Source organism: Schistocerca cancellata, chromosome 1, assembly GCF_023864275.1.
Source record: "Schistocerca cancellata isolate TAMUIC-IGC-003103 chromosome 1, iqSchCanc2.1, whole genome shotgun sequence".
Taxonomy (NCBI): domain Eukaryota; kingdom Metazoa; phylum Arthropoda; class Insecta; order Orthoptera; family Acrididae; genus Schistocerca; species Schistocerca cancellata.
In genome coordinates, this window is record NC_064626.1 from 839,358,824 (window position 1) to 839,375,403 (window position 16,580).

The 16,580-nt window shown below is 37.4% G+C and overlaps 1 protein-coding gene across 1 annotated transcript in view; it reads right to left on the reverse strand.

Moving 5' to 3' along the window:
* LOC126188859 (uncharacterized) overlaps positions 1 to 16,580 on the reverse strand; it is a 91,755-nt gene that overhangs the window by 18,180 nt on the left and 56,995 nt on the right. Inside the window, exons 3-6 of the mRNA XM_049930505.1 lie at positions 14,025 to 14,217; positions 10,337 to 10,557; positions 10,173 to 10,255; positions 9,892 to 10,063 (exon numbers count right to left, since the gene is read on the reverse strand). Of these exons, the coding sequence (XP_049786462.1) occupies positions 9,892 to 10,063; positions 10,173 to 10,255; positions 10,337 to 10,557; positions 14,025 to 14,217 (669 nt within the window). The remainder of the gene's footprint in view (positions 1 to 9,891; positions 10,064 to 10,172; positions 10,256 to 10,336; positions 10,558 to 14,024; positions 14,218 to 16,580) is intronic.

Consider the following 16,580-nt stretch of genomic DNA (forward strand, 5'->3'; position numbering starts at 1 on the left):
CCCCATATCATTCCAAGCATGGGTATCAATTTGTACCTCTCTATCTACATTATTCCACGATTTATTCAGTTTTCAAATTTATGTTGACTTTTTTATCATCCAGTACTTCAATAATTGTCACCCTGTATGTAGACATAGAAGGTTTAATAAAATATTTTTTACTTACTTACGGAAACATGACTACAACTTACATTTCAAGTTTACATGCAGTAATGTTTGTCTATGGTGAATGCAATGTATGTTCTAATGCCAAAAACATTTTTTCATGATGTAATTACAATTTGCGATTTTCAGATGTTTTTGCTTGTACAATGAAACTTTGCTTCTTGCCAAATTTCACGATTCTCCATCAATGGGAAATACCCTGTATTTCTTGATTTGTTTTCAAGTATCAAAATATAGATGGCCATATCTTTTGACTCAACTGACTTACAAGCTTAAAATTTTTATGCTGGCAAGAGACTATAGACCTTAATATGTGACAGACATAACTTAGAATGATATGTCTCCTTGGTCCCCGAGAAAAAGAGTTCTTAACAGTTGGACAGTCTGAAAACAAAGCTATTCTATAAGAGTCCCATAACAACACACTGAGGCACAGAGCAATAATCACACAATCAATATATGATTTGTATGAGATTCATTGTTCTGCATACTTTAGGCTAAATTTGTATCTAATGAAACTGGTGGTATGAATAATAAATGTTCTCACATCGCAACAATAAGTTTCAACAGTTTTTGATGGAACTGAAAGAAGACTATGGGGAGATTATATATTAGTGCAAAGTACGACTTCAGGGGACATTTGAATTTCTGAAGGAAAAAGGAAAGCCGGAACCAAAATTGTAAGATATGGGATGAGTTTTAGATACAAATTATAAGATATGGGATGAGTTTTAGATACCAGATTTTAAGCAGACTAGTGTGTCTACTGCCCTCATTAAGATGTTTTGCAAGGAGAGAAGCAACTAATCACCAACTTGATGGTGGAAGTGAATGCATTTAGAAAGAAACTCAATTTGTGGAGCAGACAACATCTGACAAAGAACACTGTCCACTTCCCTAAGCTCACCGGCATCAAAGAAAACATGAATTTTGAAGAATTCATTGTGGCGTTGAAAGAATTACAGGAATGGTTTCTAATTTTTTTCAAGACACTGTCAGTTTCACATCTGTTTTTAAGCTGTTTTCAAGATCATTTCAGTTAAAGTCTCTCTGAATGTGCAGATGGAACTGATGCATCTGCAATGTAATTCCTGCTTAAAAGCAATTCTTTTATGTTAAAATTGTCCAAGAGTTCTATGAAGACTTCCTCGTAGAGTTTCACACCTCAATAATGAGGTTGCAAAAGTGATATCCATGTTCTGACAAAAAAACATTAAAAGGTATTTTCAATTAAATGGCCACCGGAGTGATGAAAATCTGCAAGATGTCCAAGTTTATCAGTATGCCAATAGTTTGTGCAAGACAAATTATATTGTGTCTTTGGTGAGCCAAAAATAATTAGATAATACTGAAAATTTCTTTTTATGAACTTTGTTGTTCAGAAATATGAAACTAATTTGCATAAAAAGCTATTGATCCATGTTTGTTTAACAACTGCATTTCCCTTTAATGCGGCACTTTTCCCACTCACAAGGGAATGACCCAATAAGACATGTTGAAACCTACCCTGAAAATTTTTTTTACACAGGAAGAACACAATGGAAGAAATTTTAGCTGCTAAGAGACACTGCAAGTATTAAGGTCAGCGGTACATTTGTAAACAGGAAACATGACAATCTGATCTTGACTTGCAAAGAACGTTTCAGTTACTGTTCATTGATAGTTTCTCTAACACTACAGTACACAGTCATTATTCTCTTGAATTAGCCACTCAAGTAACATCTATTACTAATTATCAGTTGGGTTTCGCAGTATTGGTAAGTATTGACAATACAGGTAAAGCTGAATTAATATTTACTGTGCTTTCGTAAGGCACGCCTGCTAATAGTACCCTGTTTGTTCTTCCAGTTTCACAATAATGTGGAATCCAATTAACGTTCTCAATTTAGCAACGATGATATATTAAGAACGTGGTTTCCAGCCGAAATCACTTACTCCTCCTGAGAACATACATATGTTTAATTTGTTAGCCGATTTCCTTGACATTAATTTGAATGATGATATTTCATTTGAAATTGTGGATATGTTAGAAGAACTAGGAAATAACTCTACTGATTCCATGAATTGTGGTTTGGACGACGTCAGTTGTGCCAGTAACAGTTCCGAAGCAGAATACCTTCCAAACCTTTTTAATACGTACTGCAACAGCTTTCAGTGACAAAGAAAATGAAGTTAAATATTGGATAAACAAAGGAGGGAAGAAAAGCTTGAAGTTACACAGTCTACAAAGGCGTTTTCGCTACGTAAAATCGGACCGTGAACTGTACAAATGGAAGAATGAATTACATGTAATAAGAAATATGCACCAAACAGAAACTTTAAACCATCTGAATGAAAAACTCTTTGAAAGTTTTACAATTGCTCGTGAGAGGCTATGCACTGTTACTGATGGATATCTATGACACTGTGCCCTCCAAATTACATCTGACAAATATATTTCTAATTTCCAGGCTTCATCGACCCGGCTACACAGGTTCAAAAAATCTTACAGAATAGGAAGTCACAAAATTACCAAGTTTACTTAAGTGTGCAGAGCAGCTGCCAGTGATAGACAACGCTATAGAGAAATTCATGGCTAACAAAAACAAAACTTGCAGTTATCCGCACAACTGCTATTTATAATGCTGAGCAGTCAAGTTTTGTGCAAGAACTGCCTGCACACTGCACTTCACCATTTCGGGGTGATACAAAGATGTAGTCTGTTGCCCAATCAATTAATGCAATGACACACACATATACGATAATGCCAGTTATAAATATGAGTATGAGCGGTTTACTGTTTCTTCAGGTGTATATCTGTCTTCAAGAACAGCAAGAAATTAGGACCAAAAATGAAAAATGGACTGTTTAGTTGCAAATATCTTGTTATCAACACGTCAAAATCTGGAGAAATGGGAAAGAATAATTTTCAACATTCCATTCGAAACGTATTCCTACCAGCTGCAGAAACTAATTCACTGTTCCTTGAACAGTCCAAGCGTGTACTGCCGGTCTATAGTGTCCAACGGGCACAATATTTCGGCGATCAGTAATGTCACCATCGTCAGGTGCGCTGACGAACTAAGCTCCGGAGGGCGGGCGGCCGTCCTAAATCCCCTTCCCCCGCGAGAATAATTCACTGTTATTGCTTGATTCATGGTCTGGATAAAACGACGCCTCTGTTCTTGTGGAGTACGACAAAAAATCTGTAGATATAATGTGGAAATTGTTTCACTGATAGACAAATGTACAACATTCAAACATTATCATTATAAGGAATGGCCTACAGGAATTGTTATAAAATGTAGTGCTGCAAAACATTTCATTTCAACCAATTACAAGTCCTCATTGATGGAAGTCGTCTGCGACGTCAAACACTGCCATGGTTTTATTTTCTCTGCTAGAAACTTATCAGAATTACACGTGCCGAAACAAACTAGCTCACAAGCAAGAGCAAAATAGAATTCTGTCTGGTGTACACAGTAGGCCTCTTGCAGGTCTTTCAACTAGACATCACAGCACTTACTTACATGTCCCTAACCTTCCCCAGTTACCTACTTGGAAAATGGGAGACCTACAGTTTAACATGATATCCAAACCACACGGCTTTCGTGGCTACTCCAACATCTGTCAGAAGTGACTGCTCGGTTAAAAATCTTGGTGAAGAAGTTGTGGTCTTAACGGGATTTGACCCCGCGCTCTCTGGATCACAAAGCGTGCGCTTTGCTACTAGACCTTTTTTTTTTTTTTTTTTTTTTAAATGACCATTAGACCTTACAGGCGTAGCAGAAACACTAGCTGTGTCACCTCTTGAGATGATGCTTGACATTGGTAATTAGTGTTCTGTTTATAAATTTCCCGTCAATGGTAATGACAAGCCAGGGGAAAATGGCAGCCGACATACAAGGAAAATTTTGGACCAGTGCTAAGTAGAGAGAGAGAGAGAGAGAGAGAGAGAGAGAGAGAGAGAGAGAGAGAGAGAGAGAGAGAGAAGGGGGGGGGGGAGGCAATTCCGCGTAAAGTGCACGATCTCCATGCAGGTCTTCCATACAAACTGAGACGCTTAAATTATTCCTTCAAAATAACTGTCACGGAATACCAGTTTCGCACTGTGGCTGTAACAAGATAGAGTTTTATCCTCAATGCTGAATATTAGCTCCAAAAACTGAAAACAACAACACAGCGTTCATAGGCAATGTTCGCTACCTCGTGTTCTCTTTCGTTCCTTCTAGTACAAACGATTCTACCCATATACAAGCGAATGGTAGTAAATTTCTGCAAATGCTCATTCGCACGTATTCGCTTCCATTCATTCCATCGTAAACCAGGCTTTAGATGCTTAAAATTGGTGTCTGTGAACTCCGGGTAATTCCACTATGCGGCACTGCGTGAATGATTCACCGAGTCCTCTATAAGAAAGGTAACAGAGGGTGTATACGCGGATAAGGAAAAAAAAATTCTCAGATTTTTCGAAGATATTTTGGTTAAAAAAAACTTTTTCCCGGGAGAAAATACACTTTTTCCGTCCTAATTGACAGTGGGTTTTCCATAGATTTCCCTCGGAAGTGTAAACTTTATCAATCTTTTGAATAATTTAAGTTTTATACACTGGCGCAGAACTTCCCGGCACCAGCACTCCAGGGGAAAAAGAGAAACGTTTTGGAAAGACCTTTGACAAACAGCAACATATACGCTGCATATTTTCGTATTAGAAATGTACAAATTCGAATTCCTCCAAACACAGCATGTCATTTTGCGGGGCGTTTAAATCATGATTGCAATGCCCTTTTGTCAGCCTATCGTATATCATGCCTTGTGATCTCTCCAGCCCATGACAACAGATGTTCAGAGCATAGGACACATGTTGTAGTCAGTCAATAGCAAGATTACTGTTGAAGTGGCATGAACACACAAACAGGAAATGTTAATAGTTTATATTAATATACTTAGTGTAGCTACAAGAAAAGATAAGCTTTCACATATAACATTGGTCTCTAAGATTAATAAGCTACATGAGAAGCTAAGTTTCCACATGTAATATTCTTCTTCTTTTTGCGCGTGTTATACTTTAAGATACATCACACAAATGTGCCTGTAAATTTAAAATAATGACATAAATGTCTGGTCTTCTGAGCTCAAAATTCTTCTAGTGGCTGGTCCACAATGTGTTAAGTTTAAAAGAGAGTCAAACGCTCTGCGATTTAAGGAAGTCATCCCACGTAACATAATTTACCCTGAAAGTAACGCTTTTCAAACCACCATTGGCAATAGTTTCCCGAGGCTGTTAGAAACAGGTCCATTTTAGATGTCGCCAGAAAACAAGCATTATTATGCGTACGCAGCTGTGGTGATGTAGGAAGCCCTGATGTTCATATGTATAAATCATAAAGAGGTCTTACATTACACCATAAAAGAAACAGGACATAAGAGGATACTCTAAGAGCACTGGAATTTCTTAAACCATACTAAAATGCATAATTTGGCTTGAAGCACACATTGGTTTGTCCTGATTCACAATGAAGTAGGCCCCACCTGATATTAAGCTCTTTAGTGCTGTTTTCGGGATGTAAATTTTCTTACAGTACCAGTACTGTATAATCGATTCTTTATTGTATGGCATTATGGCATATGTGGGAGAAGATAAAAACATGCACCTGAAATTCAGTGAAGAAGTGAAACTAGCCAATACTGTGGAATGAGAAACTGTTTCAAATAAACTGAGGGCCTCAGCGGAAAAGATTAATAAAGCCAAATTTCTTTACCAAACGAACAAAAATAACTTCATTGGTCTACAAGGTGATTAATGCTTGACTGCCAAAAACGTGGATATAAAATAAACTGAAATTAATAATATATTTTTGCCTTCCGTAATTATGTGAATGTATTATAATTCACCTGATAACTTCCAGCCACATAAATCCGTTTTGTTTCCATTTGACATGGAGCTGTCAATGAAATGGAAACAAGGAATCACTTAATGTAAAGACAGGTTGTGTGGTCACTACCCCCCACCCCCACTGCAACTCTGCACATGTGCAAATCTGGCAGCTACAGTGTGTAAGAAAAAATTCTCGTAGCATGTGGCCGCTTGCTGTTACTGCTCATATGGAGTCAACTGCGCATGCACATGAGCCCACTGGCTACTGCTCAAACGAACCTAATGCAAACAGTTGCAATGTCACGTTCATAGAAAACAGTTTATTGTTACGAAGTATTGCACAGTCTTTGCCATAAGGCCTTTGATACATTTTTTGCAGACCCTTACGCGTGCATGGTGTTTTGTTGTTGTAAATGGTGCATTTCCTAAAGTTTTTTTTTTCTCTCCTAATTTATGTTTTATTGTTGAAGTGTTATTTTCAAGTAACAGGATACAATAAGATTCTTTGTTAGAGTATCAGTTCTTACCAGTCAAAACAACAAAAAATTAACTGAAAACTAAAACAATGAAAAATTCCTGGGATTCCAAAAAATTCCTGGGTGTTTCCCAGTTTTCTCCCGGATGATAAAATTCTTGGAATTTTCCCGGATTTCCCGGGTGATATACACCCTGTAATAGAGAGATATCAGTAACTAATGACCCTTTTCTTCACTACTAACATTATTCTCCAAAATTTTTGAGTATGTCATGTATTCTAGAATAGTATCCCACCTGAGCAACAACATCTTAACAGTTTGTATTTCAGGAGAGTTGCTCAATGGAAAATACCATTTACATATTCACTCACCAAATTTTACGAGCATTAAAAAACAAAACTGCACCAGTTGCTATTTTCCATGACCTATTTGAGGTATCTGACTTCACGAACCACAATGCTCTCATGGATAAGATGAGGTTTTATGTAACTGACGATACAGTCAATCAATGTGGAATGTCATACGTAACCAAAAGATTGCAGAAAGTTGCTTAAAATTAAACCAATAGAGTCCAGGGATGTAATTCTGACTGGGGAGAAATCACATACAGGGTTCCTGAAGGCTTTATCTTAGGTTCAGTATTGTTCTTCAAATATGTAAATGATCTTCTGTGTAATATACAACATGCACAATTAGTTCTTTCTGCTGCTGACACTATTACTGTAATCAATCCAAGCATAAATACAGAAACAGAAGAAATGGTAAACAAAGATCTTAAAAGAATCACCAACTTTCTTCCATTCTCAATTTTAAGAAGACATGTCCAGTTTTGTACATCCTGAGGTACTACACCAATATTGACTGTAATATATGGTAGGAAAATAATGGATACAGTGGAAACAAATTCTTTGCTGTCCATACTGATGAGAATTTAAACTGCAAAAAACAGTACTTTTGGAACTCCTAAACCAACTTATTTCAGCCGCATTTGCACTTAAGAGTCAATACAAATCTTGAGGAGAGACAACTCACTAAGACACATTTTGCGTATTTTCATTCAATAATGTCATATGGAATAATGTTCTGGGCTAATTGATCCAGTGCTCAAAAACATGTTGGGAGAATAATACACTGTGTTCGTCCAAAATCACCTTTAAGACATCTATCTCAGGATTTTGACTACTGGTTCCCAGTATCTTTATTCTCTCAAACTTTGTTGTAAATAATCTTCTACAGCTCGAAAGGAGGGAAGATGTACATAATTACAACAGACGAAAAAATGACATTCCTTACTCCACACTGGAGTTGTCTTTAGCACACAAAGTGGTGGACAAAGCTGGAAGCAAAATTTTGAATCCCTTATCAAATGATATAAAATGTCTGACAGGAAAGTAAAATTTGGAAACAAACTGAAAAAGTTTCTCCTTAACAACTTCTATTCCAAAGAAGAATTTCTATTATTGTAATAAGTAAAATGTGAGTTAGTAATTCCTACTCATCACATCTGCATATTTATAAAATAAACAAACAATAATGTGCCCTTGTAAATAGTCAGCATGTAACCATATTTACAAATTAATTTATTAATTGAATGTAAAATGACTTTTTCCACATTATTGTGATTGATCATGCAAGTTATCCACAGAAGATGGAATTCACTAATGTACATAATTGAAACTTCCTGGCAGATTAAAACTGTGTGCCCGATTGAGACTAACTTGGGACCTTTGCCTTTCGCGGGCAAGTGCTCTACCATCTGAGCTATCGAAGCACGACTCACGCCCGGTACTCACAGCTTTACTTCTGCCAGTACCTTATCTCCTACCTTCCAAACTTCACAGAAGCTCTCCTGCGAACCTTGCAGAACTAGCACTCCTGAAAGGAAGGATACTGTGGAGACATGGCTTAGCCACAGCCTGGGGATTGTTAGCGGGCATGAGTTGTGCTTCGGTAGCTCAGATGGTAGAGCACTTGCCCGCGAAAGGCAAAGGTCCCGAGTTCAAGTCTCAGTCGGGCATACAGTTTTAATCTGCCAGGAAGTTTCATATCAGCCCACACTCCGCTGCAGAGTGAAAATCTCATTCTGGAATGTACATAATTGTTCTCTCTCAGGTTTTCTCTGCATGACTGATTAATAATGAGCTGAGTGTCCAGTCAAGTTGTTTCCATTTTTTGCACAATATTCTGACAACTGACCCAGGTGTCTTCTTCAGGTGCTCTACTATGCATACTCACTGCATGGACTCCAACCACACTATAAGCTATTGATGGTCTCAGGCTTCTATTTATTACCCAGTTCGATTTCTGACGTTCACAGCGCCCTTTGATATGCTTCTTTGTTTTACAGAGCATGCACTGATACTTTGTGAAACACAAATTTCCTCAACATTTCCCATTTCTGATGGGTGTAATGACTGGTGACATTTTAATAAACTGAGTGCCAGCCCCCAAATGTTACTTAAATTGAAACCTCCATTCCTGTTTATTAGGTTTTCTGACATATGTATTTTAACAGACTCCTTAATTATGCTGTCCCATAAACTCAGAATTTGCACTGTGACACTGCCTTCATGGTATTTCATTTCATGATTATGTTCAAGGCAATGCTCAGTGACAGATGATTTGTTTCTGGGACAGCAATGTATTAAAATCTTACCGACCACCACATCCATCAGAGTTGGAAAACTCCGAGGGAATTTTCAGTGCATGCTCTGTAAAAGGGAGCGGTGGATGTTGGGAATACGACTGTTATAAATAGCAGCATGAGACTAACAACAGCTCACACTCTTCTTGGAGTCCAGGCAGCAAACACACACAACAGCAAAACTCTCCGCATCTGAGGAAGATGGCTTGGTTGTTTATTGAAATATTGTGCAGGAAATGGGAATCTCAACTTGGCTGCACATCTGCACGCTCACTATTAAATATAGTTGTTACCAAAAATAATTTAACAGTTGAGATTACCCTTAAGCACCTCCTCCTGTGTTTCTAAAAGATCAAGCAAATTCTGTTAATCAGATTAGCTATATTCTCTGTCTCATTATAACACATTTCATCAACACAAACAAATTTTTCATCTTTCTGATATAAAACATATTGAAGAAAGCTTCAAACTTTCACAAAAATGTATGAAATACAGCAAATAATTAATGCTGATAAGAAATTCAATGCCATTAACAAACAGGTCACTATGTTGTTATAGAAATCTAAGGCAATACTTAAGTCTGAAGATAAATGATATCACACCAACATATCTCTCTCTCTCTCTCTCTCTCTCTCTCCCCCCCCCCTCCTTTACACACACACACACACACACACACACACACACTACAAAAGGTGTGTAGTGTGTACAATTAGTGATTCACAAAATAAAATCATATTTTAACTACATACCCTTATATCTTCCTGGGTCACACTTGGCTGCAGATTGGAAACTACAATTCGATGTCCTTGAGAAGAGGATGGTGTGTGGTGAACACTGCTGGGTGTATCAAGTCGTGCCTTCAGTTCTGAACTCATTCTATGCGCCCATGGACCCTCCTCTTCTGAATCATCAAGTCCTGATCTGCAATGGCAATATGCATAAAACACCAGAAACAACACTAGTTCTAAACTAAATTTTAGTCACAGTGTACAGAAATAATGAAGATAGCAAAATTACTAGAGGTACAGACCGCAATCTTAGGCTACTTGGTCTCAGTAAGCTGTTGTCCCGTTTCCATTCCTCTCGTTCAGAAAGCAGTAACGATCCATGATTCTGTAATTTATTAATAATGTAAGGCATTTCAAGGAACACTTAAAATTATTAAAACGTTAAAGAGTAATGTGAAGTGAGTACCTTGTGTGATCGAGCTGCACTACTCCTTACTATCGCTTCAAGACTCGAAGAGTCAGGTGTAGATGTATGACGACTGGGAAGTAATGGACGACGTTCACTCAGAAGAGAACTTGGCGACGGTGGGCAATCTCGACCCCAAGAAAAGGTGCTGTCATGAATTCCATGACCACGAAACGAAGTTTCATTGTTTACTGTGCGTCTAATAACTGGTGGCAGCAGATCTATGTAATTAAGAAAAGACCACTGTTCCATGTATATAATAATTACAATTACTATTTAAAAGTAATTTATCTTATATTTTTCAGTATGACTGATAAGGCAATATTTACTCAAATGTCCAGCCAGAGTGATAATCCCCCGTATACAGAACAATTAGTACCAAAAGTAGAGTGAAAAATGGTTCAAGAAAGCATTTCTAGTGGTTGAACAAGACCACACCACATTCAGATTTCAAAGAGCAAGAGTAACTTTAGGTTTGATTACATTTCCCCATCTAGTCAACTCCTTTACCAATTCACTCACTCAAGAGATTTTGCTATAGTAAGGAAACCAGCAGCAAAACTTGCCCCAGCTGTCATTCCACAAGCACAGACGAGATCAAAAAACAGATATCTCAGAGAGATGCAAACTGTCAAAGAGTTCCGTAATTGTTTCAGGGATTAGAGAACACACAGGTTTAAGTGTGTAATATTTAATGGTGACTATTTTTAAGAAGTAACAGCGATTTAGAAGAACAAATAAAATTCTTTACAAAATAAAAAATTAAATTTTTTTTAACACACCATGTGCCTGCACAGACATTGTATTAACTCTGATTTAAGAGGTGTGTTCAAAAAGTAAGGTGACTATACTTTTATGAAAAAATATTTATTTATTAATCAATATTCATGTTGTCTCCTTAAAAGTAATGCCGCTCAGATACAATACACTTGTGCCAACACTTTTTCCAATACTCTAAGCACTTCTCATAAGCACCTTTTGGTACAGTTTTGAGTACTTCCAGCGATGCAGTTTTTATTTCTTCAATCGTTGAAAATCTTCATCCTCTCATAGGTTTCTTCAGTTTTGGAAACACAAAAAAAGTCGCAGGGGGCCAAATACAGTGAATATGTGGCTGAGGCATGATTGTCATGTTTTTGGCTGAAAAATCTTTCACGAGTAACGATGAATGAGCAGGTGCATCGTTGTGATGCAAAAGCCACAATTTGCTTTTCCACAATCCCAGACTTTTTTGCGTATTGCTTCTCACATACGGCGCATAACGTGAAGTTAATACTCCTTACTGGCCGTACGATCTTAAAGCAAAAATTCCTGATGCCACAGTAAATGGAAAAAACTGAGCAAGACTGACATTTGATAGACTTTGGCATGCTTGTTTCAGTCTTGGCTCTCTCCAGGATGCTTCCATTGGGATTACTGCGCTTTGGTTTCAATGTCATAACTGTAAACCCATGTTTCATCACCAGTAATGACCCTTTTGAGCAAATCCGGACCATCATTGACATCATTCAAGAGCTCCTGAGTGAGGCTCATGCGACAGTTCTTCTAATCAAAATTGAGAAGTTTCTGAACAAACTTCAATGACACACCTCTTGCCCAAAACATCAGAAAAAATTGCACGACGCAAGCTGGCCGGTATGCCAACATCCTCAGCAACTTCTTTTATGGTAATCTGATTATTTTCCATAAACAATTTTCTTCGAAGTTTCGACATTATAATCTATTGTTAATGATTATATATATATAAAAAGATCAATAATCTAATGTACATTTCCCAGGCCATTGGAAAAGTCACTTTACTTTTTGAACAGCCCTCGTATACATAACAGTTACTGAATGTAGCAAGAATTCCATAACCTGTCGACCAAGAAAAATGATCTGAGACAGTTTATATTAATGTGTATAACAAGAATTTTACTTTGACTAAAAATGAAATGTTGAAATTCTAGCAGTCTAAAGCAAAAACAATTGGTATGAAATATACTCAAAGTTATATTTTCAGAGAATACAGTGTGTGGCCTTTGCAACAGAAATGACTGGTAACTGTCTTTAAGCCAGAAGTATTTTTAACAAAGAAAGTGATTTAATCATTCTACATGTCTCATCCTCTGTATCAAGATGCAAATACAAACCTGCAAAATTAATAAAGAACCCAAATCAATACAATATATTCTTAAGTTTGCTACAAAAGACGTGATCTGTTGAGTTTCCACACCTGCCTATAAAGTTTGATGTGCTTATTGTCATGGAGTTTTCAGATACTGATTAATGTAAGTTAATACGAAAAAAAGATATAAGAGTAGTAGTACAGAGGAAACAATGCACTTCGCCTGACATGCCTACCTTCTTTAGAACAGTGACATTTATACTGCATTCACAGTACAAAGAACCACTGAACACTGTCTGCATTTATACACGTTCCTCCAATTCTTATGTTTTACATACTTTACTCTGAAAATTTTTAGATGCTGATACTGTATTTTCTCACAGCACAATGAATTATATGTATCAATTAATAGAAAAGATACATGTTTTGTTCCTGTACAAAACCATTATACATCAGAAACCATTTTCCATGACTGAAATCAATGAATCTCTGTCTTTGTGTTTCAATATGCCTTTGAAAAATAAAGTGTCTAGACAATTCCAAGAATTCCTTGTAAGGGCAAAATTTGAGTGGAATTATAGACAGGAAAATAATAAGAATGGAAGAAAGTATTTAATGTTTAGTGAATTTTTAGCTCTTAACCATCTTAGAAATTAACACATTCACATTCATGAACTGTAGTTTACAATCAAAACAGTCAACTGACTTTCTTCTAATGTGTACCTAAAATGAGGGTGACATGTACAGCTGTGCTGCATCAGAGTGACTGTATTAGTATGAGCACTCTAATGATGAAGTGCAAATTAGAATTTCCATTGTCACAATTGTAAAACTTGTGTGCATATTGGCTTTCTATTTTGAAAAACTTTCCAGCAAATTACTGTATGTACGTTACTTTGTTTTTAAAGAGACTCTGCTGGAAAGTATTAAAATGTAGTTTTGTCACCATACTGGTTTTTTCCTCTTTCCACTGAGCAAAGTAGCCACCGAAACAAAATTTTCATGTACACCCTTCCTTCCATCTCCTGCTACAGGCTGTAGAGCAGCCCACTATCACATTCAACAAAAACAACTCCACCAATGGGACAAAGGTACAACAGATTTGGCACAAACTGCAGATACGCATATAGTATCACATCAAATTACTGTAAATTATTTGTCACTCATGAGAAATTTTACACAATGGGAAATACAAGTTGGAATATGACAATATTATGAAAAGAACAATTGCTGAGTCACAGACAAGTACAACAAAAAGATTGTCAGAAAGTAAGCTTTCAACCAACGGGGCCTTGATTGGAAATAAACAACACACACACGACCACAGTCTCTGGCTCTGAGTCCAGTCTGGCCTTGTTGGCTGAAAGCTTACTTTCTGACATTGTGCCTGTCTATGACACAGCATCTCCACTATATGATGTGTGGTGTTTTATAACATGTTAACTAGTTCCAGTGGTCATTCCACTACTTTCTAGAGAGCCACAGTATTATTAAAAGTAGCTGAAAGTCTGACTAACCAAGAAAATTTGGCTAAAATCCCCTCAGAGTGCAACGTTATGTTGAAAAGATACTTATGCTCACCATGTTCATCATTGAAATCTATATCCATATCCATAAGAGCTGGTGCAGAACTTCTAAAACCTCTGGAATTTGGAAGTATGTTGTCTTTATTTCTTGGCCAGCTTTCTCTATTTTTGTTTGTGCTCAACGTTACCTGCCCATTGCGATTTGTTCTTCTTGTAATGTTGGCATTAACTTGAGAGCCTGGTCTGCCCTACGGGGAGAAAGAGCTCACATACAAAAATCAGACACAAAATTATGATCAATATACTATTTAAATATTTTTACTGCTACAGTAAACACTATCACATTAACACAATACACCAAGAGCCCAATAATCCATGTTAACGTGGACCTGAGTGTATGGATCAACCAAATTATAAGATTTTGGTAGAAACGACAGTTCAACGAATTTACAATGCCTACTGCATTACTTACACTTGACTCACTGTTAACAGACAATTTATTTCCAAAATTACACTTAAAACACAAAGTATCTTGCATCACTTTCACAAAATAATCATCCTGGTATCTCTGTTTCTGATTTCACATTCACTTTTTTCCTGGAAACATACAGACAGGTAACTGGCAGTGGACATGTTGCAAGGGTAGAGTACCAGCATTTACCTGAAGGTTGAATGGGAAACTCCTGAAAAATACATCAGGGATGGTCGACAGTAGGATTTGTGCCTGCATCGTCTTGCAGTAGAAAAACACAGGCTACATGGGTAGTAATATACTAGGAACAGAAATGTTCCTTCTAATTACAACAGAATATTAACTACAACGGCGTAATAAAGTATAATCCAAACCAAAACTTGCCCTACTGGCAAATATTCGACACTCTCTTTGTTAGCTTCAGTTTATCACACTGTTTCTCTTTTACTTTTCTAGAAGTATAAAATGCTTGTGAAATGAAATAACACAGTAAATATAACTCAACCACATTAACAGCAAAAACATTATGAGCTATACACATTAATACTATAAAGACAAATGTTTCTTGCTTGGAAGATTGGCATGATCTACTAAAACATGCTGTCCACTGAGAGAATAGGACTGTGCCTGCTATACACACACCAGTGTTTACTTTTAAAACAGTTCCCCTAAAAATCTCATTTGATAGTTATAACAAGGAAACATAACACAACACTCAAAACTGTTAATGTTCAAAGAATTTAGAGTTGGTGAAACATAATGCACATAGTAATTTTACCAAAAGCAAACAAAAGACCACCCTCATTTTGAATTTAATCTGTGTTTCTGCCTGGAAAGTACTGTACATATGTTGCTCTGAAATAACAACAGATCGCTATTATTGTTCCATATATCTGCTGCACACAGATGAGCCGAAGCTTTATGAAAAATCTTAAGTTGAAACACAGTCATAATCTTCAGCAATGGCACCAACAAGGAATTTGTTTTAGACAAGTGCACCACACTGCCACAACAGAGGGGTAAAATTTCAAAATTGCAAGCATCAAAATGCCAAATTAAGAAGCCATGTAGTGTCACCATGCAGGGAGCAATGCCAAAAGATCTTAATAGCCACTTCAAGACCACTTCATTGATATAATATCCATCTGCCACTAGAAAAAGCGAATTGGCTACATGACTTATCCACCAATACATTATGTAATCTTATAGAATTGGGAAGTATGTGAATAATGATAAAATTTGAAAGACAGCACAATGATCTCATTTGCTGTGTTTATTGCTATTCCAACAATAACAGTAATATATATTCAGCCTCGTCAAACTTCTTCAGCTAGCACAAACTACAGTAATGGTTGGTTGGTTTAAAAGGTGTGTGTGTGTGTGTGTGTGTGTGTGTGTGTGTGTGTGTGTGTGTGTGTGTGTGTGTGTCAAACACTATAATGGACAAAACACGACAAGAAAACCACAGAGATACACAAGAAACAGAGAGAAGAGACGAAAAACAAAACAAGAAAGACTAGCATGGCTGGCTGACCTTGAGAATAAAAACGGAGAAGCCTGCCATCCTGCAACACATTAAGACCTCCACCCTAAGAGCCCTAGGGTGGAGGACACAGAGGGACAAAGGACATGCGCTAAAACTCAGATCAAATCATAAAACCCACCCTCATGAATAAAAAGTAAAACTAAAGCAGCTGTAGAGGCATTGTCGCCTAACACCGAAGGTAAGGTGCTGGAAAAGTTAAAAGTCCGCTGCAGAGCACCTAAAAGTGGGCAGTCCAGCAAGAGGTGGACAACTGTCATTTGGGAGCCACAGTGACATCGAGGTGGGTCCTCACAATGGAGGAGGTAACCATGCGTGAGCCACGTATGGCTAATGCGGAGCCGACAAAGTGAGAAGCCCACACGGAAGACTTCCACACATTCGCAGTCTCCTTAATGACACACAGTTTGCTGTCTCCCAAAGCTGAAAAACCTTGCAGTGTAAGACAGAGCACAGGTCAGTTTCAGATATGCCTATCTCCAGGAGCGGTTTCCGCGCAGCCTGTTAGCAAGTTTGTTGGCTGGGATTCCAACTTGTCCTGGGGTCCACACAAACACCACCGAACGACTGGACTGTTCCAGGGCAGAGAAGGACTC